Source organism: Bombyx mandarina, chromosome 13 (assembly GCF_030267445.1).
Source record: "Bombyx mandarina strain Sakado chromosome 13, ASM3026744v2".
In the NCBI taxonomy this organism is placed as follows: Eukaryota; Metazoa; Arthropoda; class Insecta; order Lepidoptera; family Bombycidae; genus Bombyx; species Bombyx mandarina.
In genome coordinates, this window is record NC_143220.1 from 13702819 (window position 1) to 13730638 (window position 27820).

Below are 27820 nucleotides of genomic sequence, written 5' to 3' on the forward strand. Positions count from 1 at the left end.
TAAATGAAACACCAATTGGGTATTATTGTTTTTTTTTATTATTTTCGTTTCAATTGAGTTTTCAACAGATTCCACACCTCTTACGTTGGAGGCATTCCAAGAGGTGTAAAAACTGTACACTAACGTAAAAAATACAAGAAAAAAATAGTGAAAAGTACATAATAATACTTGAGAATTTTGGCACACACCCACTCTATAAAAGTAAATGATTATAAAAACTAAAATGCGCATTGTGCGTTCTCATTGTCGCGTTTAAGGTGTATGTTTTATTAGATCTTAACAAATTATTATGTAATTACAAATGAATAGAACCCAAGAATAAGAAAATACTCGACGAGACTGATCTTCTTAAAGTACTTCGCGGACTCAATCGCGTTAATCGACAGAAAGAACCGACCATGAAAACTGGCCTGCGAACCCCTGCATTAATCTCCGCAACTAAGTCCCCGATATACAATCAAAGCAAGTTTATTTAAACATTTGCTATCTCTGAAACTATGTTTAAAATTATAATGTTATTACAAACGAATAAAACCCAAGAATAACAAAACACAGGGTCAGATTGATCTTCATAAAGTACTTCGGGGACTCAATAGCGTCAATCAACAGAAAGAACCGACCATGAAAACTGGCCTGCGAACCCCTGCTTTAATCTCCGCAACTAAGTCCCCGATATACAAGCAAAGCAAGTTTATTTAAACATTTGCTATCTCTGAAAGTATCTTTAAAATTATAATGTAATTACAAACGAATAGAACCCAAGAATAACAAAACACAGGGTCAGATTGATCTTCATAAAGTACTTCGGGGACTCAATAGCGTCAATCAACAGAAAGAACCGACCATGAAAACTGGCCTGCGAACCCCTGCTTTGATCTCCGCAACTAAGTCCCCGATATACAAGCAAAGCAAGTTTATTTAAAAATTTGCTATCTCTGGAACTATGTTTAAAATTATAATGTAATTACAAACGAATAGAACCCAAGAACAATAAATTCTAGATGAGATTGATCTTCATAAAGTACTTCGCGGACTCGATCGCCTCAATCAACAGAAAGAACCGACCATGAAAACTGGCCTGCGAACCCCTGCTTTGATCTCCGCAACTAAGTCCCCGATATACTAGCAAAGCAAGTTTATTTAAACATTTGCTATCTCTGAAACTATGTTTAAAATTATAATGTAATTACAAACGAATAGAACCCAAGAACGATAAATACTAGATGAGACTGATCTTCATAAAGTACTTCGCGGACTCAATCGCCTCAATCAACAGAAAGAACCGACCATGAAAACTGGCCTGCGAACCCCTGCGTTGATCTCCGCAACTAAGTCTCCGATGTACAAGCAAATCAAGCTTATACAAGCATTTACTATGCTTAAAAAACACAACACCGAAATAAACTAAAACATATTTAAAATTGAGACAAAAATATAAGATTTTTTATTCCGAATAATTTTTTAAGGTATTTTTCATCATAAGAGCTGTGGAATCCGCACACCGAACATGATTCAAATTTAATTTAAATCATGTTTAATATAAATGTTATTGTAATACTAAAATCTTAAACTTACAGGCCGCTAATATAAATCCACCTGCTTTCGTCATTGCAAAAGCAAGTGGATAGCCCGAGAAGAGGATAGGAACGATATCGCGTAAGTAGTAATGCGTTTTCGGAGCAGCGGGAGAGGTGAACCCGTGCACTTACTGCGACAGCGTCCGAGCTATGCGCGTCACGCCTAAGCACGGATTGAACCGTGCTTGTTCGAACTCGCATAACCGGCTCCAAATCAAGGAAATGATACACTTCCTTTAAATGAAGCTGTTTATTTACAAGAAAATTCTGAAACACAAAAGCGCCAGGTAATTAAATAAATATAGAAAGTGTGGCACGTGTAGATGGTCGGCACGTTGTAGTCTCTCTGGGCTATTGAGTTTAGGCTATAGACATCTGCCAATGGGCTATTTTGGCAGACGGTGACTCGCTATATCACCTCTCATTGAATTCCCCTCCTAGTCATAGTCAAAATAGACTAGAAGGGGATGTCAACGTGGATAGCTAAAGGTGTGGTAGTATAGTGACGCTGTTTTGTTCGAAACTACTGCATTCACTATTCTACTTCACCTCCGAGCAGTTAAGCTCTAGCGACTCAAACAGAACTTTTCGTTTCAAAAAAGTTCTGAAGAGCATTCAGGTCCGTGGTGTCGCCACTCACCAACAGCTCGCCACAAGCTGCCCTGCGGGCAATCCATGAGGTTTGTAGTACTTATAAAAGTATTTAAACCCGTGAATTGCACTAGTTAGTTGATAAGCCCACGACCCACCTGGAAAATGGTTACCGAAACCTACATATATACATAACAGCGGTACTGTTTGGGACATGAGGTTGAAATATCAGTTTCATGGTGAAACTGCCTTCCTTTAAACCGAACCTGACTGTTTGTGGTAGAAATGGGTAGGACGGTGGCATTTGCCCTTGTGGGCTTCCATTGCGATCTACCACCAGTAATATAAACATTTACAATTAAATTTGGTTTCGCGGTCTGTAGAGTTCATAGCTTTTCTTTCGTTGGTTAAGCTATTCGTTTCATTAAAACTTACTATAAATTCATAAATGAACATATAATTTGTATAATAATACAATGTAACCACAATTTCAGCGATAGCAAATGATTTTTTTGTGAGTTCTGAAGTATAAAAATACAGGCCGTAGCCGAAATCATAGAACAATAACTGTATTCTTTCCTAAACTACCTTAGACTTAAATCACCCTGTCACACTATTCGTAAGGTTGAAATATCTTGTCTCTATTCCGTCGAAATCCAAAAAGAAGACTTACGGTTTTAACTCGCTTAAAATATTCTGATTTAAATAGCCCTTTGCACTCGGGTGTCCTTTTTGAGGGGACATCGAAAATCTAGCGTGTCACTTGAATGTCCAGGATGTCTCTTGGAGGAACCCAAACATTATTTTCTGAGAATCACTTTTTTATTTAATATTTCTTTTGATATTTTCGAAATGGTAATAGGCATTAATCGATATTGATGTGATAAAGAAATGAACAGCTAGAAGGCGTTAAACTGCTAAATCCATATAAAAGCGTAACGTTCTAAAATCACTCCAGAAATAGTATCAAAACTTTTGAATATAAAATTTCCAAAAAAAAATTTTAATCCTTTTTATTTCTCTACAAGCTATTACAAGTATTAGACCAAATTATCGTAGAGAGAGGTTCACGAAAACGAAGGCAAATTCTACAGAAAGAAGTGATCGAAATTATTGATGAAGGTTTGGCATTGTTCACTACACAATAATTAAAACATATGTAGCGAACACGTTTGAAAACAAAACTATTAAAAAAATGACAGCACTAATGCTCAACAACAGTTACTAAAGAAAAAGGAAAATAAAATCCGTTAGCAGACAGAATAGAAAATGGTACATTGCTGTTTTGTCTCTACGTTTAATTAAATGTATGTAGTAAAATACCTTTCTCAACTTTTCCCACGCCTATTATACTGTTTTTATTTTTTAAGATCATGTTTGCGCAAGAAATTAGCAGGTAATTAAGTAATGCCCAGAATACGTTCTTATTTTAATAATCGTCCACATTCAATGGCCCAAGGCTAGGATTAGGACGTCTCAATGATTTTACAGAGTGCTAAATTTTACAAATATGTGATAAACTAATGATTATATTATTGATGTTAGGTTCTGTCACTTCTAAGACCTTTTTTTGGAATGTCATGTTTATTTTTGTATTAAATATTCATATAATTAAATATAAATATGAGTGCATCAGTCTCTGGTTCTCTAAGTTCAGAAAGATTCTAGATAACCGTGCGTGATTTGTCCTCAGTTATTTATTTGTATTCATTGAATTATTTATTTTCAAAAGCTAATTGTACTTATTATTTAATTCTAGGGATTTTTCTTTTTCTTTCTTCTTCTTCTTCTTCTTCTAAACTGTTTACTGATAATAGGGAGTTTTATAAGCACACCCGTGTTAGTATTACCATCATGCCTGTTTCTACCACGAAGCAGTAATTTGTTCCCGTGTGTAACGGTAGCTATTATTCCAGTGCGACTTCGATTTAATGTCATACAGTGACATCCATGACGTGGAGAAACAATGTGCACTCTTTCAACAGCTTCGCAGCATATGGGCCGTGATCTCACCTCGCTATAGTAAACTTAAAAACTACAGAATCTCCCCAACATACGTGATAAAACCGTAAATCAATTCCTTAATATATACGTGATTCGTGAAAACTTAGTAATGTTTGGTTTAACTTGTTTTTAAGACGACAACATCAAAATTGTTCACCGCACTGTCGTAACTCGTTTTGGTAAAATCTTGTAAAGCATAGGAAATTTTGTTATTTTTACAAAATAACTAAGTTGTCATTCACCGAATTTGATTATTATAAATAATATTCTAAATTGGACATTGTATCTATTTGTATGAACCGACCAGAGTGTAAAATTATAATTAATAATTGTATTAAAGTTTTACATTCATTTCTTTATAATTTTTGTGATAAGATAAAATAGTTACTGGTTCATAAATAAAATCACTATCCATTTAGATGAAAATAAAATAATACCTCCAAACACGGAAAATTATCGAAACTTAAAACTAAAAGAAAAACTAGGTAAAACACGATTCATTCGTCGTAGGCACAGAAATATGAAATGGAATTGAATTGTATTGATAAAATTTAGACCAAATTATTCGGACGTCTCAGCACCTTTTCCGTGAGCCGCGGAAAAGGTCGCGAGTTTATATTTTCAACACAAAACTTATCAGCAGTACATATATATTGTTGCATCCACACAGTACATCATATATCATTCTAAAATTATACGAAATAACATTAATACAATTATAGGGTACTAATATATTTGGTGAAACGGTGAGCGTCTTGTGTACTACGATTTTATTGTGGGATTCTATTTGCATTCCTTTCTTACAGACATAACGAATACAATTTCAATTAATTTAGTCCAGAGAAGATATCGATTTCAAAGAGAGTTGAGAGTTTGTCCTAGTGTAGTTTTAATTTTATTTTATTGCTTTAACGGCGAACGAGCTGATGGTCCACTCGATGTTAACTGGTTACCGGAGCCCATATAACTCAGAACGTGAATACAGCCACCAACCTTGAATCAATAGTAATTACGTAAATGAATATTTTTTTCGGAAATTATGTTTATTACACGTTAATGTTTCTTCATCGTGGAAGTTATTCGTGGAAATGTGATAAGTACGTATTTCATTACTAAAACAATCTGCCTGCGCGATATGAACGATGGCATCGATATAATTGAGGCCGTCAGTGCAAAAATGGCCTAAGCTTACCTGAGCGTACTATAGTAAGCATGGAGACAATGTGGTCTGAATTTACTTTTACACTGCCTCATAGACAAAAACAAAACGCGCCAAATAATGTTGACAGAGCCATCTGTTATCTAAGGGCGAAACTAGGAATAGGCCGGTTTTGCATCAAAATTTATTATGTTTTAAATAAATTGCAATATAATAGAACCACGAATATGAAAAAATGTAGGACAGGCCACTTTTGTGCAGACGGCCTCAATCATCTTTTCCCTGAGGCCACAACGGCTTACTGTAGCTAAGTGTCGAGCTTAGTCTGCATTTGTAACACAGCCAATTCAGGTCCTACAATAGTAGGATCTGAACTAGCTTGAACTGAATTGAGCTGAATTGAAAGAAATGACAATTGAATTTATTTATCTTATATATTTATCTTTTCGCTGAGGCCATAACGGCTTACTGTAGCTAACTGTCGAGCTTAGTCTGTATTTGTAACACAGCCAATTCAGGTACTACAATAGTAGGATCTGAACTAGATTGAATTGAACTGAATTGAAATAAATTACAATTGAATTGGTAAATTTTAGTCGATTTAATCGGTATTTTTAGCACGTACGTATTCATCAAAGAGATTCTAATGTATTTCGATCGACAGTCAATAAGCATTGATACCAGCCAGTTTCTTGATGTTTACCAATAAAGTGTAACATACCGTACACAAATATATTAGCACCCTTCGAATGATGAATGAATTCCTACATTATTAATGTGAATTTTATTACGCTCGGTATGCCTTCAACAGATTAACTATTTTATTTCAAATAAAAGTGTGCTATTGTACATCAGAGAAGTGTTTGTATATTTTGGATCAAAATAAACTTCGTTTATATTAGTTTATTTTATTGATCAATTTCTGACTTAACCTTGTTTTTTTTATGGTTTTAATTTTTTTTATAATATTCATTGTATCCATGCCGAAATCATGGTCCATCTGGTATTTAGCCATTAGCAGAATACAACACATAAATAGTCAGACTAAAATTTATGTTAAGTATGATATAATGTATCTTCACTAAATTTTATTCATTAAATTTTTTAATCATAAAAAATATTGTAATGAAGTTCACATAATAATTTAGGATTTAGAGTTTTTAGTTCTAGAAACTAATCCAACAAATTAAGGTTCACAGGTACGCATCGCAATTTAGCCTGGCAGGGAACTGTGTTTCCCGCCAAACCACAGCCATAACAACTATCCAAACTATGTTTTACGAAAATATTAGTTGAAGTGAAATTCCATTCACAATTTATTTAATACAAGTAGATACATATATTTACAAATAACACTGATCATCATCCTATGACTAGATGAGACGTCTATAGACTATAACATTTTTTTTATTTATCTTTAGGGAAACATTATAATCTATATTAATTACATTGTTTATGTACGGAGGTACTTTTTTTTAACTGACGGATTATTATTTAATTTTCATAATAAAAACAATTTACAGAAAATATTTACAATATATATAAATATTAGTATGGATGTATTGAGGCCACAGCCCATAACAGAACTACGCCTTGATGTTACAATAAATAAAAAATTACTTAGGAAAATATTAAAGCAAACGCGTATTAGATAGATACTTTACAAAATTTTCAATCCAACATCCAAAATTGACGATTTTATTTGAGTCTGCAATGATTTTTTATTTAATTATTAATATATTAAAATCTAATTATGGTCAACGACCGTACATTATTGTTGAAATAACAACGTTAAATTCACATTCCGGGTTCAATTACAAGCATGCACTGCACGAACACGGGTAAATTATTCGACTATCAACTGTCCGATATGCATTTCAACACAATAAATTTTTATGTATGTTATTATAGCTCTGTTAACAATAAACTTATTTTACTTAGTTCGATAATGCGCATAAATATTTACGTTATGCACACGTTCTTGTAACGAAAACACTTTTGAAATGTTCGTCGTTCGTTCCTTCAAGCGTAGGAGTGCAGTGTCACCGGTTCGAAGTCATCATGCGTGGGCGGTCGCTTTGTCGTCGTGAGGGCTTGTCTTTGGGGTGGAGGAGGCGTAGGTGTGGGCAGCAAACTGGTTCCCTCAGGGTAGTACACATTCGTTACCCGCTCCTTAATAATGTTCATAATGAAACAAATTAATATCGTCAATGACATGATACATAGGAACGTTCTAAAAATAATGATACACAATTACCTGCTGTTTGTCGTACTTGAAGATTCCTTGAAATCGATTTTGTCGACGCTCAATGTGATCAGGGCCGTTACCCCCAGGACCTCCCGTTGCGCAGCTATAATTTGGATTGTGAAAAGATATGTGACCGGTAGAATTGCTGAACTCTTCATCTTTCAGTTCAGTGTCTCGATAATTTCGGAGCATTTTCACTGCGAACAGAATTAACTTTAAAATTCAAGTATTCAAAACGTATGTTTATACTTTTTTTGTTTTGTTAAAAAATCTTTGTTACTTACCGCAATAAATCGTGACGAAGAGAAATGCTAAAATAGAAATTAATATTATCCCTCCAGCCATCATGCATCTGCCAAAATAGTCCGGACTAGGGGTCGGTGGGGGCCTTACTGTTTTCTTAAACTCTATATCAGAATAGTCGTAGTAAGGCGGGTAATGCGCCGGAAGGATATTTTCGATCAGGAATTTTGGTACTGTAAAATTAATTAATTGTGTTAGCGCGATATTATATTATTATACTATATATATTATTTACTATACTACTTTATTACTGGTGGTAAGACTTCTTGTGAGTCCGCGCGGGTAGGAACCACCATCCTGCCTATTTCTGCCGTGAAGCAGCAATACGTTTCGGTTTGAAGGGTGGGGCAGCCGTTGTAACTATACTTGAGACCTTAGAACTTATATCTTAAGGTGGGTGGCGCATTTACGTCGTAGATATCTATGGGCTCCAGTAACCACTTAAAACCAGGTGGGCTGTGATCTCGTCTACCCAACTAAGCATTAAAAAAATATATTATTAATGTCAAAGTATGTTTGTTTGTTTGTTACGCTTTCAAACCACTCAACCGATAAATATGAAATTGTGCATACACATTGTCAGGGAACATAGCGTATCCCTCCTCCAGAAAAAGTTACCATTCCTAGGGAATGTATGCGATGATTTCTACATTTACGTATGTAAGAGCTCTTTATATTCACAATACAAATATTTAAATGTAAGCTTAGAGAATGTTACTAAAAATATTTTTTACCAGTTGAGCATTCTACATGATCCGGTTCATCTGGGCAGGCGCAAATATACTCATGGCCTCTGAAAAGGCATAAATGTGAACATCCACCGTTAGATTCCTTGCACGGGTTCCATCCATGCTGGCGGTCCGCTGAAACAGCCTTGATCTCCATCGCCATCTCCAGATTGGTTCTGATCAACGTTATGTTTTTCCCTGTTCTTTTATCTGCTCTGATAATAGATTTTTTGTACCAATCCGTCCAGTAAATATAATCTTTAAACTGCGAAGAGACAAAAACTATTTAAAAATCTTAGTACAATAAGATTATCTGGTTTTAGAATTTTGTTATAGCTGTAAAAAAATAAAAAGTACATGCTCTTTAATGTTTTAGATATCTACCACAGTACTGATACCAAAAACATAATTCCATGTTAATTTAATCGTACTTCTAAATAATAATTGCGCAAACCTGCGTCATTCCAAAAGGGTTCTTTGCATCTGGAACAAGTTGGACTCGATGCTGTCCATTTAAATCAGACGTATCAATTCTATCCTTAAGCGCGTCAGTCCAATAAAGTCTTCTTTCTTTGTAATCTATTGTTAGACCATTAGGGAAACCCAAGTCAACTTGCACGATAATCTGCCTTTGGCTACCATCTAAGTAAGACCTCTCTATATATGGATGTTCACCCCAATCACTCCAATATAAATACCTACGAGAAACAGAATGAATTATTAGCCGACAATCAATAAAAGAATGCATTTAAAATATTAATGTAACTATCATGTACCCTTTTGCTGGAAACAATGCTAAAGCTCTTGGTTCGGTTAGACCAGTTATGAGTACTTTTCTTGATGATCCGTCCAACCTTGCAACCTCAATAACCTGTAAACATTTAGAAAGTGTAATCGTAGAAATATTGTGTAAAATAATTTAAATATTATTAATGAAAATATGGATTACTTTTGGTGTACCATGATACCATACCTTATGTTCATTATCCGTCCAATAGATATTATTTGCAATCCAATCAACACCCAAACCGTTTGGAGTTTCCAATTTCTGAGAGATAATTGTTTTGCTTTCACTCATGTTCGTCATATTTATAGACCTGGTAATAAAATTGCACGATACATTTGATAGATATATTCTTAATGAATTCCAATTAATTGATCAAAGATGAGAAGTATATGTTACTGACCTTATTACATTCAGATCAAGATCTGTATAAAAGATCATTTTTAAGTCCCAATGATAATCCACAGCGATGGTATTTTTCACTTCTTTGACTGGAAGAGTAACATCCCACTGCTCGGGACTTTCAAGAGAAATGTAAGTAATACTTCCTCTAGTGGCAAATATTAAAAATTCTTCAGGATGTGACTTGCATTTCTTTGGCGTTTGGTCTGTTGTGCTTTTTTCGAATGGCATACCCGTTGGACACGCACATGTGTAACCGAGTGGTGACCGAAGGCAAAGGTGAGAACACCCGCCATTGTCAGTACCACATGCATTTTCCAAAACACGTTCACTCTATAAAAGTTGAGAAATGAAGTTTATTTCTAATAATTTCCTAAAAGGTTCAATCACAGGGGGATAACAATACCCTGTCTGTTCCAGCCACGAAGCTATTGGTCTAATGCAATTCAAGCACTTGTTGGAATGGCTCTATTGCCAATCTTATGCCTCAAAATTGGCGGCGTTATTAATTTAGTGTCTTTTTTTATTGCCCTTGTAGGCAGACGAGCATACAGCCCACCTGATGGTGAGTGGTTACTGTCGCCCATGGACTTCAACAATGTCAGGGGCAGAGCCAAGCCCACTCGTCATTGTTGGTGGAATATAAACTCACTAAATTTATTAATATTTTACACAATATTAACAGCTTACACGAATGCGTATGTTTCTATGATATTGCTTCAAAATATGCCTTGAAATATTACCTGAATCGCTCTGATATCCATTAAGCCTTCTAGATTTTTTCTTATAACTATTGGATCCGAAGCGTTAGTCTTGTCAGCCCTGTGTAATGCTTTGGTCTTCCAATCGGTCCAATAAATATGCTGACCAACGATAACGATTCCGTAAGGGTACGGAACGTTACTTAAAACAGTGCGCCGATCGTGGCCGTCAAAGTCGGAACTTTCTATTGTTAAAATTTTAGCATCGTTCCAATAAAGACGTCCCTCTATTCTATCTATGGCCAGACCGTTAGGCCATTTGATTTTGTTGTCCACAATAACGCGCCTGGATCAACAAGAAACATTATAAATATCACTTATGTAGAAAATGTTGAAAAGGAGATAAAAATAGTATACCGATTATTGCCATCCATATCTGCTCTTTCGATTTTAGCTGACGTTCCCCAGTCTGACCAAAACATATAACCGTATTCATAATGTAATGCTATGGCTCGAGGTGAATCTAAAAAGAAATACATAGTTTTATATAACCTAGAAATGGGCATTAACTATTACAATTATTACATTTATTAACAGCAATACCTAGGCCAGTCCATACGAGTACTTTCCTATTCCTACCATCTAGTTCTGCCACTTCGATACTGTTGCGACCGCCATCAGTCCAATATATCTATGGAAATATAATATCATTTTAATATTATTATTTTGTTAATTCACTACCTCTCCCAATATATGAGTCATATTACCTTGCGTCCGGTTGAATCGATGACAATACCGTCAGCAGTGTGTAGGCCATTACCGATTACAGTTTCAACATGTGTTCCTAGTCTAGTTGCGCGTTGTATTTTCCTTTGTCCCGTATCAGTCCAGTAAATTAGACCTAAACACCAAGAATCTTTGTAACATTGTCTTTTTTAACTTATATTAATGTAGTGAGTATTACTAACCTGTGCTGTGATCGACATCCACGCCCAGGGCATTCTTCAGTGGTGGCAACGGTAATACGACGTCAATAAGATACGGTACGTCTAATGATATGACCCTAATATCCACACGGTGTGCAAAAATCAAATAGTTGATAGGACCATCGGCACAAGTTTTACCATCTTTCTGTAAATTGACAGCCAGTTTAGATCTACTTGAGATCTTCTTAGAAAATAATTCCAAATTATCTATACTAATATTATAAAGAGGAAAGATTTGTTTGTTTGTTTGTTTCGAATAGGCTCCGAAACTACTGGACCGATTTGAAAAACTCTTTTTCCATTAGAAGCCGACATTGTCCCTGATGAACATAGGCTACTTTTTTTTATTTTATTTTTTATTTATTTTTTTTGGTTTCATGTGTGTTTTAGTGTTTCCGAAGCGAAGCGAGGGCGGGTCGCTAGTAATTTAATATGTGTAGTAACTTACATTAAGCTTTATGCCGATAGGACAGGCACAAGATCGTCCTCCTGGTTTCAAGAGGCATAAATGTGAACATCCTCCATTATTCTTGCCGCATCTAAAAAGTAAAATAGCATTGAAATTAATTATTATAATTCTCATTACAATAAATAATCTATAGTCATGAAACATGCCTGTTAAAGCCGCTTGTTCTTTCCTTGTGGAAAACTCTAACGTCCATAAGTCCAGCTACACCAGACCCTAGTGTTCGCCGTTTAGCTCCAGTATCTTTGTTGGCAGCTTGAATTGACTGTGTGTCCCAATCAGTCCAAAATACTTCGTCACCGTACAAATCCAAACCAAAAGGATGAGGCAAATTTTCTGTTTAAATTAACATAAAATAATTAGGCGAATGATGTTTATTTTCCAAAGGGTACACTCAGTTTAGGGATGCATTAAGTTGTCTTACCAATTAACTTTGTTCTCCCAGTGCCGTCTAAATTTGCGTACTCAATGGTTTTATTTCCACCATCGGTCCAGTAAATACGATTGTGTATAAGGTCTAAAGCTAATCCGTTAGGCCAAGTCATTTGTCCGAAGATGAGTTTTTTGCGATTACCACCATCCATATCGGCTCTTTCAATGCACGGACTCGCTCCCCAATCAGACCAGTACATAACACCACCTAAAATACAATGGAACAGGTATTTTAAATTAAACCCCTACGAGATGTAATTATGAATTTATCGTAATACGAACTCACCTTCTGGATTAACAACAATATCTCTTGGTTTATCAATGTGATCCCAAGCTAACAAAGTTCTCATACTACCATCAGATTTCGAAACTTCAATTCTGTTTGTTCCACCGTCGGTCCAGTAGATTTTATCAGTAATCCAATCAAATGCTAAACCCGCTGGCCAAACTGCAAATTTAAGCAGTAACATTTAAAAATAAAAACAATCAACTCATGCTGTATTTTGTATATATAAAATAATCTTACTGAGGTTAGAATCCACAATAGTAGTTTGGTGGGATCCATTAAGGTATGCGCGGTTGATTGTGTCTTTTTCCACATCCGTCCAAAAGATAGAATTACTTTTCTGATCCCAGTCTAAAGCCACTGCCGATTTAATAGTTTCAACAGGAATAACCTAAATGTGTTGACGATAATTTATAACAATATTTTTATTTCTTGCTTAATTATATTAGAAACAGACAAAGTAAATAATTCGCATCTTTATAATTACCACCTACCATGTCTAAAGAATCTATTGGCTTCTTAGATTCTAGTTGTTTCAATCTTAAATCTTTCCTCCGAGCATACAATAATAGTTTTTCGGGAGTTTCTTCGCAAGATCGACTGAAAATTTTCAGGCATAAAATTTTACTTGAATATCGGCCATGTTTTAAATTAAATATCTCAGTGGATTAATATGATTTCAAAGTATAAAATTTCACTATAATTTACCCGTCAGAATTTAAATTGAAGCCAACTGGACATCGACAGGAAAATCCGTATGCATTAGGAAGACAAAGATGACTACAGCCTCCGTTGCTTTTGCCACATTTATTTTTGTATGTTCTTAATTGCCTGAGGGGATGGTAACTGGAAAACACAATTTCTAAAATAGCTTTCTGAATAAGTGAACAGTTAATATTATGTATAATTTTTAATACCCAACTCACCTATGAATATCCATAGGGACATTAAGTCCAGCATGCACAGTTTGAATACCCATTCCTGTATTCTTATTAACGGTAGAAATACTTTTCGTATGCCAATCTGTCCAGTAAATGGCATCATCGAACAGTGTTAACGCGAACGGATGGGGAAGACCTTTCGTTGTAACCTATTACATATGTAAAACGTTTAAATCCGCATGAAAACTCTATTGGCGTGCGGTGTTCTATGAGTAGAATAGCATCACTCTATCTCTTTCCGCGGCTGTCGAATTCATCAGAAAATCTGCAGTAGCGATCTCTGAGTATTATACAAGAGTACTGCGATCGCCAACCGCTTACTGGTGGTACTGTTTTGTAAGCCTGCACCAATAGGTATCATTACACTGTCTATTTCTGCCACAAAACATCTATGCGTTCCAATTTAAGGGGTAAGATAGCCATTAAGCAATACAATCGAGACATCTTGTTATATCTGAGAGCTCCAATAATTACTTAACACCAGATGGTCCGTGAAGTCGTTCATCCATCTTAGCAAAAAAATAAAACAAAATATGTTTCCGAAATATCATACCTTGCGCCGATCTCGCCCGTCAAAGGCAGCTCTTTCGATAACATGATGCTTTGCATCAGCCCAGTATATTTTCGATTCCGTATAGTCAATAGTTAGTCCGTTAGGCCAAAAAATTTCGTCATATATAACAGTTTTGCGTTTATCGCCATCCATATCAGCACGTTCAATTTTCGGGTTAGGACCTAAAAGGTGTTTATTAGATATGTATCGTCTAAAAAAATTCTCGCCATACATTTTAATTATATTTCTTTTAAAAAATACCCCAGTCAGTCCAAAATACTAATGCGTCTCCGGGATGTACAGCAATTGCCCGTGGTTTGTCTAAATCGTTGGCAACTAAAACCGCTCTTTTGGAACCATCAAGGGTTGCCACTTCAACTCTTCTTGTTCCTGAATCGGTCCAGAAGAGAAGATCGTGTATCCAATCTACTGCCACTCCTGCCGGTGTCTCTAATCCCCACCTAATGACATCTAAAACAATTTTGATTGATAATCTACGGAGTCAGTACGAAATAAAAACGCAATATTTAATATATATTTTTATTACCTGACATATTTTTTGTATTCATTTGCGCAACACGGATAACCCGTAAGTTATTTTCAGACCAAAATACAAGTTTCTTTTCGTAATGATAATCTAAAGCTACCGCATTATGTAAACCTTTGACCACGGACATGTAATTATCACCAGTTAACCACACCTAGAAAAATAATGTGAATGAATTTTGAAGCAACTTATATAACCAACCTATCCTTAAGTGGTATAAACCTACCTGTCGTATCCCAATCCTATTCGAGAACAGAAGTGTTGGTGATTCGCCTGTTGGCTTACAAGACCTTTCATCAGGTCTTAAGATGTAGCCAGTCATGCAACCACAACGGAAACTTCCGACTGTATTGGAACATGTTTGAGAACATACTGGATCTTGTTCGTACATACACTCATCGATGTCTCGGCAACTAAAAATGACTTTGTTAAAAGTTAAGCTCTACAGAAAACTAATTCTAAAACTAGCTATTATTAACTTACCTGTATTTATCTTCAGCTAATAAAAATCCCATAGGACAAGCGCATGCTGCATGACCGTCGTACGTAGTAATGCATAACTTCTCGCATTTTTCCTCGGCAGAACATTTTCTCTTCAACGGACATCGTTCTTCATCATCGCCACGAGGACAGTCCTTCATACCATCACAAACGTGCTTCCTGTTTACGCAATTCCTAAAAGCGTTACTCATTAAATGTTCTTGAGGCCTACAAGTGTATTGATCTTCTTCGCAGCTAACTTCGCAGTTCATTTCATCTTCACCATTAGTGCAATCCCGAACTCCATCACAGAGCCAGGTTTTCTGAAATAATTACATGTTGCTCCAAATGTGTTTTCATAAGAAAGACGATGTGTTTTGATTGCTGAAACTCACCAATACACATCTTCGATCAGCGCAAGTATATTCATCTAATGAACAATTTCGTATGCTATTCGGTTTGCAGTTTAGTTCATCTCCACCGTCTGCACAGTCCCTTTCGTTGTCACATCGCCATCTTTCCGGTATACATTTGCCGTCATTGCATCTAATAAAACATTGAACAGGGCTTAATACATATTATTATCAAAAAGATTTAGTATTTTTGTTCAGCCATCATAACGTTCATACTTGAATTCGCCAGCGTTGCAACTTCCAGGCACCATTGGGCACGAGTCTTCGTCTGTCCAGTCGCCACAGTCGTTGTCGCCGTCGCACTGGAAATCCTTGGGAACGCATTTCGTGTTTTTGCATTCAAAATCGATTTCTGCGCAACGCATGAGCTCCACCGCTAGAAAAATATAGAATTATCTGTTACGGCCAATTCTAAAAGAAATTACGTTAAAACTCGACCTACCGCTTAGGTATCGCTTAGGCATACAGCGGCCTGCATACCCTGTTGATAATTTTTTACTCACTTGATAAATCTATTTTTATAATATTAACATAACATGTTATATACAATATTAACATAAGCAGAACCTCTTGTTGAATACATCTTATCTTCGTCACGACGGTTAGTACGCATGTACTCATGTACTTATTTACTTGGATACTCGTCTTATGTTTATTCGTAAAAAAATTTTTTTTTTTTAATTAAGCTTCAGCTACCATTCAAAGTTCCACAACTACTGATGAACAATTTTACGTTCCCCAATAATAGAGGCGAGTGGACGTTTTGGCGGGAACGCGAGGAGTGAAGTTGTGTGACTTGTTTTATTTTGTCTATTTAGTGTTCCTTCTGCTTTAAATGTGCAATAACGTTTACTACCATTTTACTGAGATTATATTCATCCCATATCATCTCATCTCATTTCATTTCATTTCATCCCAGTAGATCAATGTCTCAAGTTAATCATCTTCATTTCATTTCATTTCACTCCATACTATTATTTTTCATAAAAATAAGGATATAAATTTAAATAAGACATGACCTAAAGGTCTTAGTTACTAAGTCATAATCTCCCTTAAAAAAAAATTGAGGCGGATAGTAGATTTGAGCATTTCTGTAAAAAACTATGCTCTACCGAAACCAATTCAGACGTGTGTCGACAAAATTAAAGATATGCAAAGATTTGACAAGCCGGATTGGAGCGTGGTGCGTTATAAAGATGTTCAGAAAAAGTGTGCAGCGTTTCCAGCTTTTACTGAATTAAGGGTCAAGGAGCTTTGACTTCTGGAGGACCTTACTCTTACGTTGGTTCCATGTCAAACGTAGATTTACCGCATTATCTAATGCTTTTTTGGCACAGAACGACTCATATCTAATCACCTTTAATGTCAATCGAAGTTCAGAGTTTAATTCAATTGAGAGTTTTAAAACCCGTTCCGCCTCCTGACGCCGTCTTTCATATCGTTTTTCATAATTCCCAAGACTTCGGACGTCTTAGGAGACAGAATACAATTGTTATTGGAGGGTATTTTTTTATATTATCATTATAAGTAGATACTCACGACAGTCGGCTTCGTCAGAGCTATCAGGACAGTCGGGTTCGTGATCACATCTCCAATGTTGAGAGATGCATTCGCCGACGGCACAAGTAAACTGGTTTTCACGACATCTAATTCGAACATCGATAATATTTAAATATAATATATAAATGTTTTTTTTTTATTGCTTTGATAGGTGGACGAACTCACGGTCCACCTGGTTTTAAGTGGTTACCGGAGCCCATAGACATCTACAACGTAAATGCCGCCACCCGCCTTGAGACATTGAGTTCTTACTTAGGTCTCACACACTTTTAACAGTACAACGGCTGCCTCGCCCTACAAACCGAAACGCATTACTGCTTCACGGCAGAAACAGGCAGGGTGGTTGGTCCTACCCGTACGGATACACAAGATTAACAGTAATTACGCAAATTATAATTTTGCGGGTTTGATTTTTATAACACGACTAGCTGACCCGGCAGACTTCGTAGCGCCTCAATCGATAAAGAAAAGACCTAAATTTTTGTATAAAATATACTTAAAACAAATAAAAGGAATCCGTCCGACGGGGGACACATCAAAGGAAAAACAAAATTGTTATTTTCTATTTAATTCCGAGCATTTTCATATTTATCTACCTTTTAAACTTTCTCTGGACTTCCACAAATAATTCAAGACCAAAATTAGCCAAATCGGTCCAGCCGTTCTCGAGTTTTAGCGAGATTAACGAACAGCAATTCGATTTTATATGTATAGATGTTATTCTTTCACCGTGGAAGTCAATCGTGCACATTTGTTAAAAACGTATTTTATTTGAACAATTGGTACCTGCCGGTGGGATTCGAACACCGATGCATCACTACATACAAATGCACCGGACGTCTTATAATTTAGGCTACAACCATTTTATTTCAGAAATTACACGCAACTTTTAAATAAATAAATAAATCAGAAACGGGAGTTGTTATTTTGGAATGGAATGGAATGGAATATGACGTATTACACGCAAGGTAAAATTGATAAATTAAATGGCATTTCATATAATGCTCTACATTACATTCAGTCTAGGCATATACCGAATGTGGATAGACGAATGTGGCTTAAAGTCATTTGGTCCAATCGAGAACGGTTAGTCATAAGACTGGAAACATTAATTGGAAAAAATGCCAACTCGCATCCACAGGCAAAATGACCATCTACAAAACCGTTTTGAAGTCATTCAGACAAATGGCTTGCACTTTGGAGAACTGCCAAGAATAATAACATCGAGATCATTGAACGGATTCAAAACAAAACAATAAGAAGATTTAAAAAATACCGCATTATATGTATAGTAAATGTATCTGAAACGGATCTGATCTGCATAATGCATGAAAAAAAAAATGGTTTCATAAACTTTAAATCTGTCAAAAGGTGAAGAGAGAGTTCATTTCATGACGTAGGTTGTAAAGGATGAAAAGGTGAAAGGATTAAAAAATGCTCGGCGTATATGAAAAAATAGGCTATTCATCATAAAAATAATTTATTATTTATTAGTTATAAAAAAACTTTTTTTTTATCCTTGAACATGAATGTGTTTGGATAATAATAGCGCAGGGGCGAAAGGGCGTAAGTTATCAGTTAAACGTATTTAAAGTTTTATGTACTTCTATTGCCGTTTATTAAAATATCATAGCAAAAAGTAGAAACAAAAAACTGTTTAAAAAATTAAGCTTAGAATAATAAGTGCGCCCACGGAAGCTGCTTGAATCAGCGGATCGCTCTCAGGGCGCAGGCTGCGCGTAGACGGAATGCCGCCCCCGCCCTGGAATATTGATCCAACCGCTACGAATGTGCTACCAATCTGTACCGATCTCGATTTTATCCGTTTTGTCGCACTGTTCTAGCCCTATTCAATATACTACGATAGTTGTATATTTGAAATTGAATTATTTTATAGAAGCTTTCACTGGAGGTAGGTAGGACCTCTTGTGAGTCCGCACGGGTAGATACCACTACTCTGCCTATTTCTGCCGTGAAGCAGTAATGCGTTTCTGTTTGAAGGGTGGGGCAGCCGTTGTAACTATACTTGAAACCTTAGAACTTATATCTTAAGGTATGTGGCGCACTTACATCGTAGATTTCTATGGGTTCCAGTAAACATTTAACACCAGGTGAGCTGTGAGCTCGTCCACCCATCTAAACAATAAAAAAAAAAGCTGTGAAATTCGGTACTATAAAACTAATACTGAATGTTCGTACAAAACCTAAATACTTGTTTTATAAATACTTTTTGAGTCTATTGTTAGGCAGTCTATTTGATATCTCCTGGTTTCATTGACACGTACGTACGTACGTTCAAGATTCTTTGAAAAGCTCCCTATTTTGTAGTCGTCGTGGCCTAACGGATAAGACGTCCGGTGCATTCGTGTTGAGCGATGCACCGGTGTTCGAATCCCGCAGGCGGGTACCAATTTTTCAAATGAAATACGTACTCAACAAATGTTCACGATTGACTTCCACGGTGAAGGAATAACATCGTGTAATAAAAATGAAACCCGCAAAATTATAATTTGCGTAATTACTGGTGGTAGGACCTCTTGTGAGTCCGCGCGGGTGGGTACCACCACCCTGCCTATTTCTGCCGTGAAGCAGTAATGCGTTTCGGTTTGAAGGGTGGGGCAGCCGTCGTTACTATACTTGAGACCTTAGAACTTGTATCTCAAGGTGGGTGGCGCATTTACGTTGTGGATGTCTATGGGCTCCAGTAACCACTTAACATCAGGTGGGCTGTGAGCTCGTCCACCCATCTAAGCAATAAAAAAAAAAAAAAAAAAAAATGCGTTGGAATAGAATAGCTTTTCAAACGATACTCGTAATGAATTACGCAAATGAAAGATTCGCCCACAGCCCGTGTGAGTCATTAGCAGAATGACGTAATACCTATTCACCCTAGATAACAATGACATCATGGGGCAGGTTATGGTAAGGGGTGACACGTGCGTAATCCCACTCAACTGAGATTGCCTTAATGCATTTTGAAAACGAACCAACGAAGATGTCGAGTTGACTATGATATTTACTTTCGAGTAGGCGTTCTTGTTCTCTATATAGCTTTCACGTTGATTCTACCCACGAATTATAATTAAAAGATTTATCTTTAACTCATTAAAATCATGTACAATCAGTTTATTTTATACTAGCGACCCGCCCTCGCTTCGCTTCGGAAACATTAAAACACACATGAAACCAAAAAAAAAAAATAAAAAAAAAAATAAAAAAAAGTAGCCTATGTTCATCAGGGACAATGTCGGCTTCTAATGGAAAAAGAATTTTTCAAATCGGTCCAGTAGTTTCGGAGCCTATTCGAAACAAACAAACAAACAAATCTTTCCTCTTTATAATATTAGTATAGATTAAGAAGAAACAGGTCTATTTTCGTCAATAAAATAAAAACAACTGTCACAATTATCTGTAATGGAAAAGTGAAACTGTTTTCATTTTTCATTAAAACATTAAGTATGGAGGTAACAGTTTAACCAATAAACAAATGATCCTATTTATTTAGTGATAGGAAACTAGAATTGAAACAAAATAATTTAAAAAGTAAAAGCTCCAATACATTTTGTTGAAGAAATGATATTTTGAAAACAAATCAATTTCCAAAAGATGTGGACGATACCGCAATAGAAAGAACCCGTGCAAATACAAATACCTATGACCGAAAATGTATTTTATAATAGCTGCTATGATTTATCTACATTATATTTCTGTAGTGACAATGGCTCTGTATATAATTAACTATTATAAAAAAAGCAAGATACTCCTTTGTATGCCTCCTTCCACCTTAAGTTTTTTTTTTTATTGCTTAGATGGGTGGGCGAGCTCTCAGCCCACCTGGTTTTAAGTGGTTACTGGAGCCCATAGACATCCACAACGTAAATGCGCCACCCGCTTTGAGATTTAAGGTCTCAAGTATAGTTATAATTATATAAGTTCCAATAAATTCTTCCTTAAGTAATCTTATAGCGAAGAAGAAATCTCTTCCAGTACTAAGACTGCCCTTTATACTTTTATTTCTCATTGCATATTTTTTTATAAACTATTTTGATGCACAATAAACATATTCTAGTACTTATCCATATAAATTTAAGCTGTAGAAGAGACAAATTATCATGAGTTTAAAATCGTTTATCCTTTTTTCTAAACCTATTTATGATTACCAATTATGTCGGTTAAAAAAAACGTTATTCAGGAAAACAAATACATATAAAAACTCTGCTATGAACTGCTATGTGTATGTGTGAATGCCCAAATTGAAATTTTAATAACTCACCTTCCTTTAGTGCAATTAGTTTCGTCTGAGTTGTCACGACAATCGTTGTCACCATCACACACCCATCCTTTATGAATGCATAGGCCATTGGAGCATTGGAATTGATCGGCTGTACAATTTGTAGGTGCACCTGTACACAAGTATCTATATCAACCCAGATCTCATTTACAATTTTAGAACAACCAGAGCATATGACTATGAGCTCTTGCACGCACTTAACCACAGGCGGATAATGTACTAGTCTACCGATCTAGTTGAACAAAAAGCAAGGTTTAAAATAGAATAGAAATTACCGCAATTGGTCTCATCCGAGAAATCCCCGCAGTCATTGTCTCCATCGCAGAGCCATTCTAAAGCGATGCACACATTTGTGCTGTGACAAATAGTACGGTTTTCATGTTCGTCACAGGATCTCGCGCAGCCGGCCTCATCTTCGGCTTCGGCACAATCAGCAATTCCATCGCAACGTTTTTCCATAGGAATGCACGTGCAGGATATCTATAAACAAATCTGTTTGTAGGACCTTAAAAAGGATTTTTTTTATGTAAAGGTAGATTTTTACCTGACACGAGAAATTGATTTTGAGGCAAGGTGTAATACAGCCTGCGTCGTCTTCTGTCCCTTCGTTGAGGGGTCCATCATCCGGGTCGGTGTGAATCACATCAATCGCCTTTTGAAGGCTTGGCCGATCTATAATGAGCTTTAGTCAATCACCTTTGATAATGATATGAAATAAAATTAATTGTAGCATACGTACGATGCCAGCCTTCAACGCGAGTATAGATGCTGTGTTGCCAAAATCCCGGAGAATTCATTGGATTGGGACCTACTCCCATTCCTGCCGGCGGTGGTTGATATGGTGGTACTCTGCCCAAAGGAGAGCGAGGGTCCGGTGCATCGACCGAATTGTTTGTTGCTCGAGGTCCATTTTGGCCGATCGGTTCATCCGCAAGCACTAAAACATATTTAATCACATTCAAAATACGATTAATTAAAATATTTTCTAAATATATTCTGTCAATTACCGTACTCACCGTACAGCCAAAAGAAGAAGAATGAAATGATATAAACGACGATCGGTGCTGGCATGGCGGCGAATGCACCGTGATGCAGCTTCGAAGTGAATCTAATTGACATGCGCGGAGAGCACGGAGGCGCTCCTCACTCGCGCCCGATGCACCATGGCTCAAATTTCCGGGACACGCCTCACCTGATTAAAGTAACATTTTTTTTTAATTTAACTGATGGCAAGATTTACGCAGCGCCGGGACGAGTGGCGGCGTTTATTGTCGGAAGCTAAGACCGACTTCGGGGTTATAGCGAAAGCGCAGTAATAGTAGTGGTCGATGAGGGTTGAAATATATAAAAATCAGGTCAGGTAGCGTAGTATTAAGTAGTGAGAGTGAACAGGTCCCTGAAACTGCGATACTTTAAGACAAATATTTTTTCTGTACGGAAACTAGCGACATCTTGTAGCGGCTGCCCCTAAACCTGTGTTTTCTGAAGATTTACAAAATTCTTCATTAAAAATGAAATATAAGTAATATATTACTGTCATCTACAGGCCGATGCCCGTAAACATTTTTGTGGAATGCTTGAGTTATCTATAACGAATTTATGTGTATTATCTATGAGGGTGAATACACTTAAAAAATAATAATATTGTTATGCTGGTATGAGTAACGCCATCTGTCATCAAATAGCAGAAACGGATATGAAAACATCGGGAACGCTCACGATAATTGAAAGCATATCATGTCGACTATGAAAGTGTTGCAGAGATGACATAAAGGTAGTTAGTAATTAGTTTTATTTGAAGCGAAACAGCGAACGGATAACCTGAAGCGAAGCGGAAGAAGTGAATTGCGAATTGTGAAGTATACCTTAAATGTTGCAAGTATTGAATAATGTTTTCATTTGTACTTCGGGGAAAGCTTTTATTTAATCCGAGCCCTAGGGAGTATGTAATAATATAAAATATACTCACATACGAAAATAAATAATACAGCCCGTGCAGTTTGATAAAGCAGTTTAATAAAAATGAATATGATCACTCTTAAAACTAAGATGTTTGGAACATGCCGCTAACAAGATTTGTAGAGAACGAATTATGTAGTCTAAATGTTGAAACTGCTAATCGAAAATCAATTGTACAAAAAATAATCTGTATATGCAAGAAATTAAATGAAAATTACTAACTAAACAATCCCACCACACCCAATCCAACACCCACACAATCCCTTCAAGTGCCCCATAGCATTTAATTAATTTCAATCAATAAATTTCCGGAATATATTACCATTGGATGCACTTGCACAACCAATCCATCCTAAGTCTGTGTATGCACTAAATGCAGCTCAAACGCCTAGTTAAAATTAGGTCGAAGCTCATAAAATGGCGGCTTCGAACAAACTACCATATTGGAAAAAATGGACGAGCTGAAGGCGCATGCGCGGGCGAACTCGCCCTTACGAGCTACTTGTTGATATATTTTTCATTCACGACGCAGCCGACCGCGCATTCTACGCAGCGGACCCTAGGTACTCTTAATTCCCGGCCTCGGCTCGCTACAAGGATACTTATTAATAGACATCAATAATATTTGCTGCGAGAAAAATAATCTTAAACGATACCGACCTTAACAAGTTCAGATTTTTGTTTTTCTGTTCTTAAAGTCTAAGCAATATTATATTTGTTTAAAATGATATACTAGAGCGATTTTAAGTAATAGAGCTGAGACGATAGTGTGATTAGAGGATTTTTTATTTCCAACAAATGTCTGTGGTTTGTAACTGCGAAAACTGAAGAGATACTTCTGTGTTCGAAATCATAACAGTACGATATATCCACGAAATTAGACAATTATTGCGGTATTCTAGCTCAATAAAACGTTTACAGAGTATTACAGAATTTATGCGTCAGTTACAAATGTAAAAATTACTAAAATAGAAGCTGGAATTAAAAAAAAAAGTTTAAATATAATGAATGCTATTTAATGTGCATTTCATAATTTAATTATCAAATTTTCTAAATTGGTCTTACGTAATCAATAAATTTTGTTTTTTAATTTATTTGGGTTGTTTATTTATTTATACTGTGTGTTCACGTGTCGCCGTTTGAACGAAAGCTTTGAAGAGCTTTTTCTTAGTACTTCAGATTAAATTATAGATTTTATAGAGGATTCAATAGATCTGATGAAGTAAGCCGATTAAAACTTATCAGAACAATCTGTTATATATCGTCATTTAAGAATTGATTCAGAAGTAAAATATGATTCATTTAATTCTCTGGATAAGATATTTATATAGGCTTTCGAAAGTATTATAAAACATATGACATATGATATGGACTTATTATTTATCTCTGATAAAATATAATAAGTTTGAGATCACAGGAATTGTCAACGCAATTTATTTTCATTGTAAGTTAGCGGAATTGTGGCTCAAGATGACAACACACAAAAGATATGAGTAAGTAGTAAGTCGAAAGACGTAAAAAATGAAGGCTATTCAAATACTATACTATATTTTGGAATAATTCGTGAGCAAACATAGACTGGGTTCAAAGCTCAGAATATCAAATTGACTTTCCCTATGGGATCTGAAATAACTAGTGTATTCTTAGGCCCTGATCTAAATGGGCAAAGAGGATCTTTATGTACAAAATGATTGTCTTGGAACATTTAGTACTATTTTCGAGAAGATAGTCAAACCAGCTTACAGTTCGTCTGATGTTGAGCGCCTAGGGGTCCACTTGACATCACAATGTGAATACCACCACAATGTGTACCACAAGACCTAAATAGAATGAAGAAGACAGGTCGAATGTAAAAAAAAAACAAAAGAATCGCCACCACGAACTTCAATTTAAGAGGCGGTACAGCCGATAATTTTAACTGATACCAAAAAACGAGGAGTTTCTAGATTCAATCGTATTTTTTTTGTGTGTGCGTTACCTCAAATATTTTTTCTAGGTGAAGCGATTTTGAGTGTTCTTTGAACCAGATCTGACCAATTGCTTTCGAGTTATCCTTAATAATGCATATTCAATTGAATTCGACTACATTAATGATAATCTCGTTTAATTTTATGAAGTCGGTTTTCTTTTTGTTAAAAATGATTAATGAGATCGTATTAATTTAAAACACAGCGTTTCGTCATACATACATACATTCATTTCATTACACGCTGTCCGCTCAGTGGAGACATTTTGCTGAGAAACGTTTAGACCACTTATATCGTGTATCTACTTCAATTAAGAAATAATTTGTTCGTCACACAGTCTCGAACGTAAAGACAAACAGGATACCTATTTCATAGTTAAGTTGTTTAACTAATACGTATGAAAACTGGGCGATCAATACGGGGTAGATTGCGCGACCCACGCCCGCCCCTGCGCGTCTCCCGTCACCCCCTAGCCACCACCGGAGTCTGAAATTCGGCACCTCCACCCGCCCACGCTCCACGGATCGCTCGATGAAACCTAAAATCTTACGACGTCACAAGAATACTGAGAAAATGTATAGATTTAGAGAGCTTATAATGGTAGAGATGAAAATGACGAGATCACATGTTCACCTCTACATATTATATATAAACTCTATATAATCTGATTGTAGGATGCGAAATGTAGACTCTATCCGATTCCCTATTTACACATACAAACGGTGTAATAAATGATATAAAATTGGGATAAATAGTTAATTGAGATAAAAAGTTAGAGAGCGATGGCGGCGACAAAATGAGACAAGTCATATCTGCCCTCCAACACTGCATGAGGATCACAACCACTCTGTCAAGAGTGAAATGATTGAAAAGAAGAAGATATAAACAGTAAAAAAAATATTTTTTTCAACGACTTACCGGATTATTTATCAAAGATGCACCATAGTTTGAAACCCGGAACAACAGAAAAGTTCTCAAAATGTTGGTGTCTAATAAGAGTTGTCAAACTAAGAATCACTGAATCGAAAAAACACTAACTCTTTAATACACAGCATTTGAAAAGTTAATAATGTAGTAATGAGACTAGAATATTTTTATTTCTCAATATGGATCTCCGAGAGCGTATTGACGCAACGGTGCCCGGAGAGGTACTAGGTGATCTGAAGCTTTCTCTCACCCCCCTTCACAGCTCACGCAGTCCGCGCAGCCTCTGCCTCGTCAATGAATGAACCGCCTAACGCCTCCATATAAAAATCACTCTGAACGCTCTCCTACACTTGTATTGTATCGCCCGCTGTGAATAACGTTTGATGAAAATAGATCAAGTCCACAAGCATGGATGTCACATGTATGTTGCCCCTTAGCAACGCGTTTAAGCCTTGATAGCATTTTAGCTATGTAGACCAGGGTAGAAGCCTTTAAAAATAATGAAAAGTGAAAGAAAATAATAGTAGGATGAAACCCATTAGAAAAGGAGGACAATATTATAAAAATGGAAGGAAAAATAATTTACTGGCGATCTGAGGTCGGGAAGGGGATGGGGAGGGGGATTAAGGGTAAAAAACGGTTTTTCTCGATTTCCGGCAAAACTAAAAGTCCTATGGAAAAAAGTCAAATGGCAAAGTTGTAGGTAATAAAAAGATCTAAAACTTTTGTGTTTACACTTTTTTCACATAACCTCAAAATTTATGTAAAAAATAAAAAAAACCAAGTTTTTGGTTTGTTATTTTTATCTTTTTCAAAAAAAAATCTTTTTTCACGAAATTTGCTGAAAACTTACCTTTTTATGTCCCAAATACGGTGTAATTTATTTGATTAGAAATATTTATTTTTTCACCTTATTTTGAATTAATATCAAAAAAGGACCCTAATTTTCAATCGAAAATTCACCCGTCAAAATATCAGCTTTTTTCAAAAAGTTGGTATGTTTTCTACTCGTTGAAATCTCTACTTTCCGATGGTGAAAAGAAAAATATATGTTACTATAGTAAATCTTCTCAGAAAATGCAAAGTATCGAAAAAAACTCGAATTCAAATATATTTTTTTAATTATTATATACAATTTTTTATTTTAAAATTTACCATTTAATTACTCGAAAAACATAAGATTATAAGTTACATTGATAAAAAAAATTGCAAATCAAAATATACTACTATAATTAACAAACAAATAAGTTAATAAAATTCATATTTAATAAGACATCTACAATATTTGGAGAAAGTTGTCGAATCTTCTTTAAATTATATGCGTAGATGCCTATTTATAACTATTTTTAGATAACTTATATACCTGAGTGACCTACGAAAAATTTTAGCACATCAAAAGATATTTGAAACATATGAAATATACATGAAAATCAGCCAAAAGTTAGTTATTAAAAAATAGCAATGCCAAACCGCTGCCTGCCTCTGAATACTCTCTAACCTCGTTTGAAGACAGAA

At 35.8% G+C, this 27820-nt stretch overlaps 1 protein-coding gene across 4 annotated transcripts; it reads right to left on the reverse strand.

Annotated features, from left to right (window-relative positions):
- Positions 1–15: 15 nt before the first annotated feature.
- Positions 16–26578, reverse strand: LOC114241788 (low-density lipoprotein receptor-related protein 4). 4 transcript variants are annotated; one of them, XM_028172754.2, is made up of 35 exons: positions 26297–26578; positions 22469–22644; positions 22192–22389; positions 21997–22124; positions 21728–21932; positions 21435–21564; positions 17141–17247; positions 15818–15977; positions 15584–15734; positions 15192–15511; positions 14935–15121; positions 14709–14862; positions 14423–14632; positions 14162–14343; positions 13594–13757; positions 13376–13513; positions 13162–13267; positions 12908–13058; positions 12668–12829; positions 12374–12589; positions 12099–12285; positions 11932–12022; positions 11466–11628; positions 11265–11398; positions 11101–11188; positions 10915–11020; positions 10540–10843; positions 9798–10129; positions 9584–9707; positions 9387–9481; positions 9065–9308; positions 8617–8875; positions 7864–8055; positions 7589–7776; positions 16–7503 (listed from the first exon to the last, which is right to left on the reverse strand). In XM_028172754.2, the coding sequence occupies exons 2-35, from the start codon at positions 22569–22571 to the stop codon at positions 7354–7356; spliced, it is 5829 nt and encodes a 1942-aa protein (XP_028028555.2). In that variant the 5' UTR covers positions 22572–22644; positions 26297–26578; the 3' UTR covers positions 16–7353. The 4 variants fall into 4 exon arrangements, with proteins under 4 accessions (XP_028028555.2, XP_028028557.2, XP_028028558.2 ...); XM_028172756.2 differs by lacking the exon at positions 26297–26578 and adding an exon at positions 25605–25764; XM_028172757.2 differs by lacking the exon at positions 26297–26578 and adding an exon at positions 23734–23843.
- Between the last annotated feature and the right edge of the window lie 1242 nt (positions 26579–27820).

Bases quoted from the DNA above. Each gene is read 5' to 3' on its own strand.
- LOC114241788 (XM_028172754.2), bottom strand. From the start codon at position 22,571: ATGTCAATTAGATTCACTTCGAAGCTGCATCACGGTGCATTCGCCGCC. The intron at 14,863-14,934 runs GTAGGTTTATAC...TTATTTTTCTAG, and splicing joins ATAGGATTGGGATACGACAG to GTGTGGTTAACTGGTGATAA. The intron at 7,504-7,588 runs GTAATTGTGTAT...AACATTATTAAG, and splicing joins TCAAGTACGACAAACAGCAG to GAGCGGGTAACGAATGTGTA.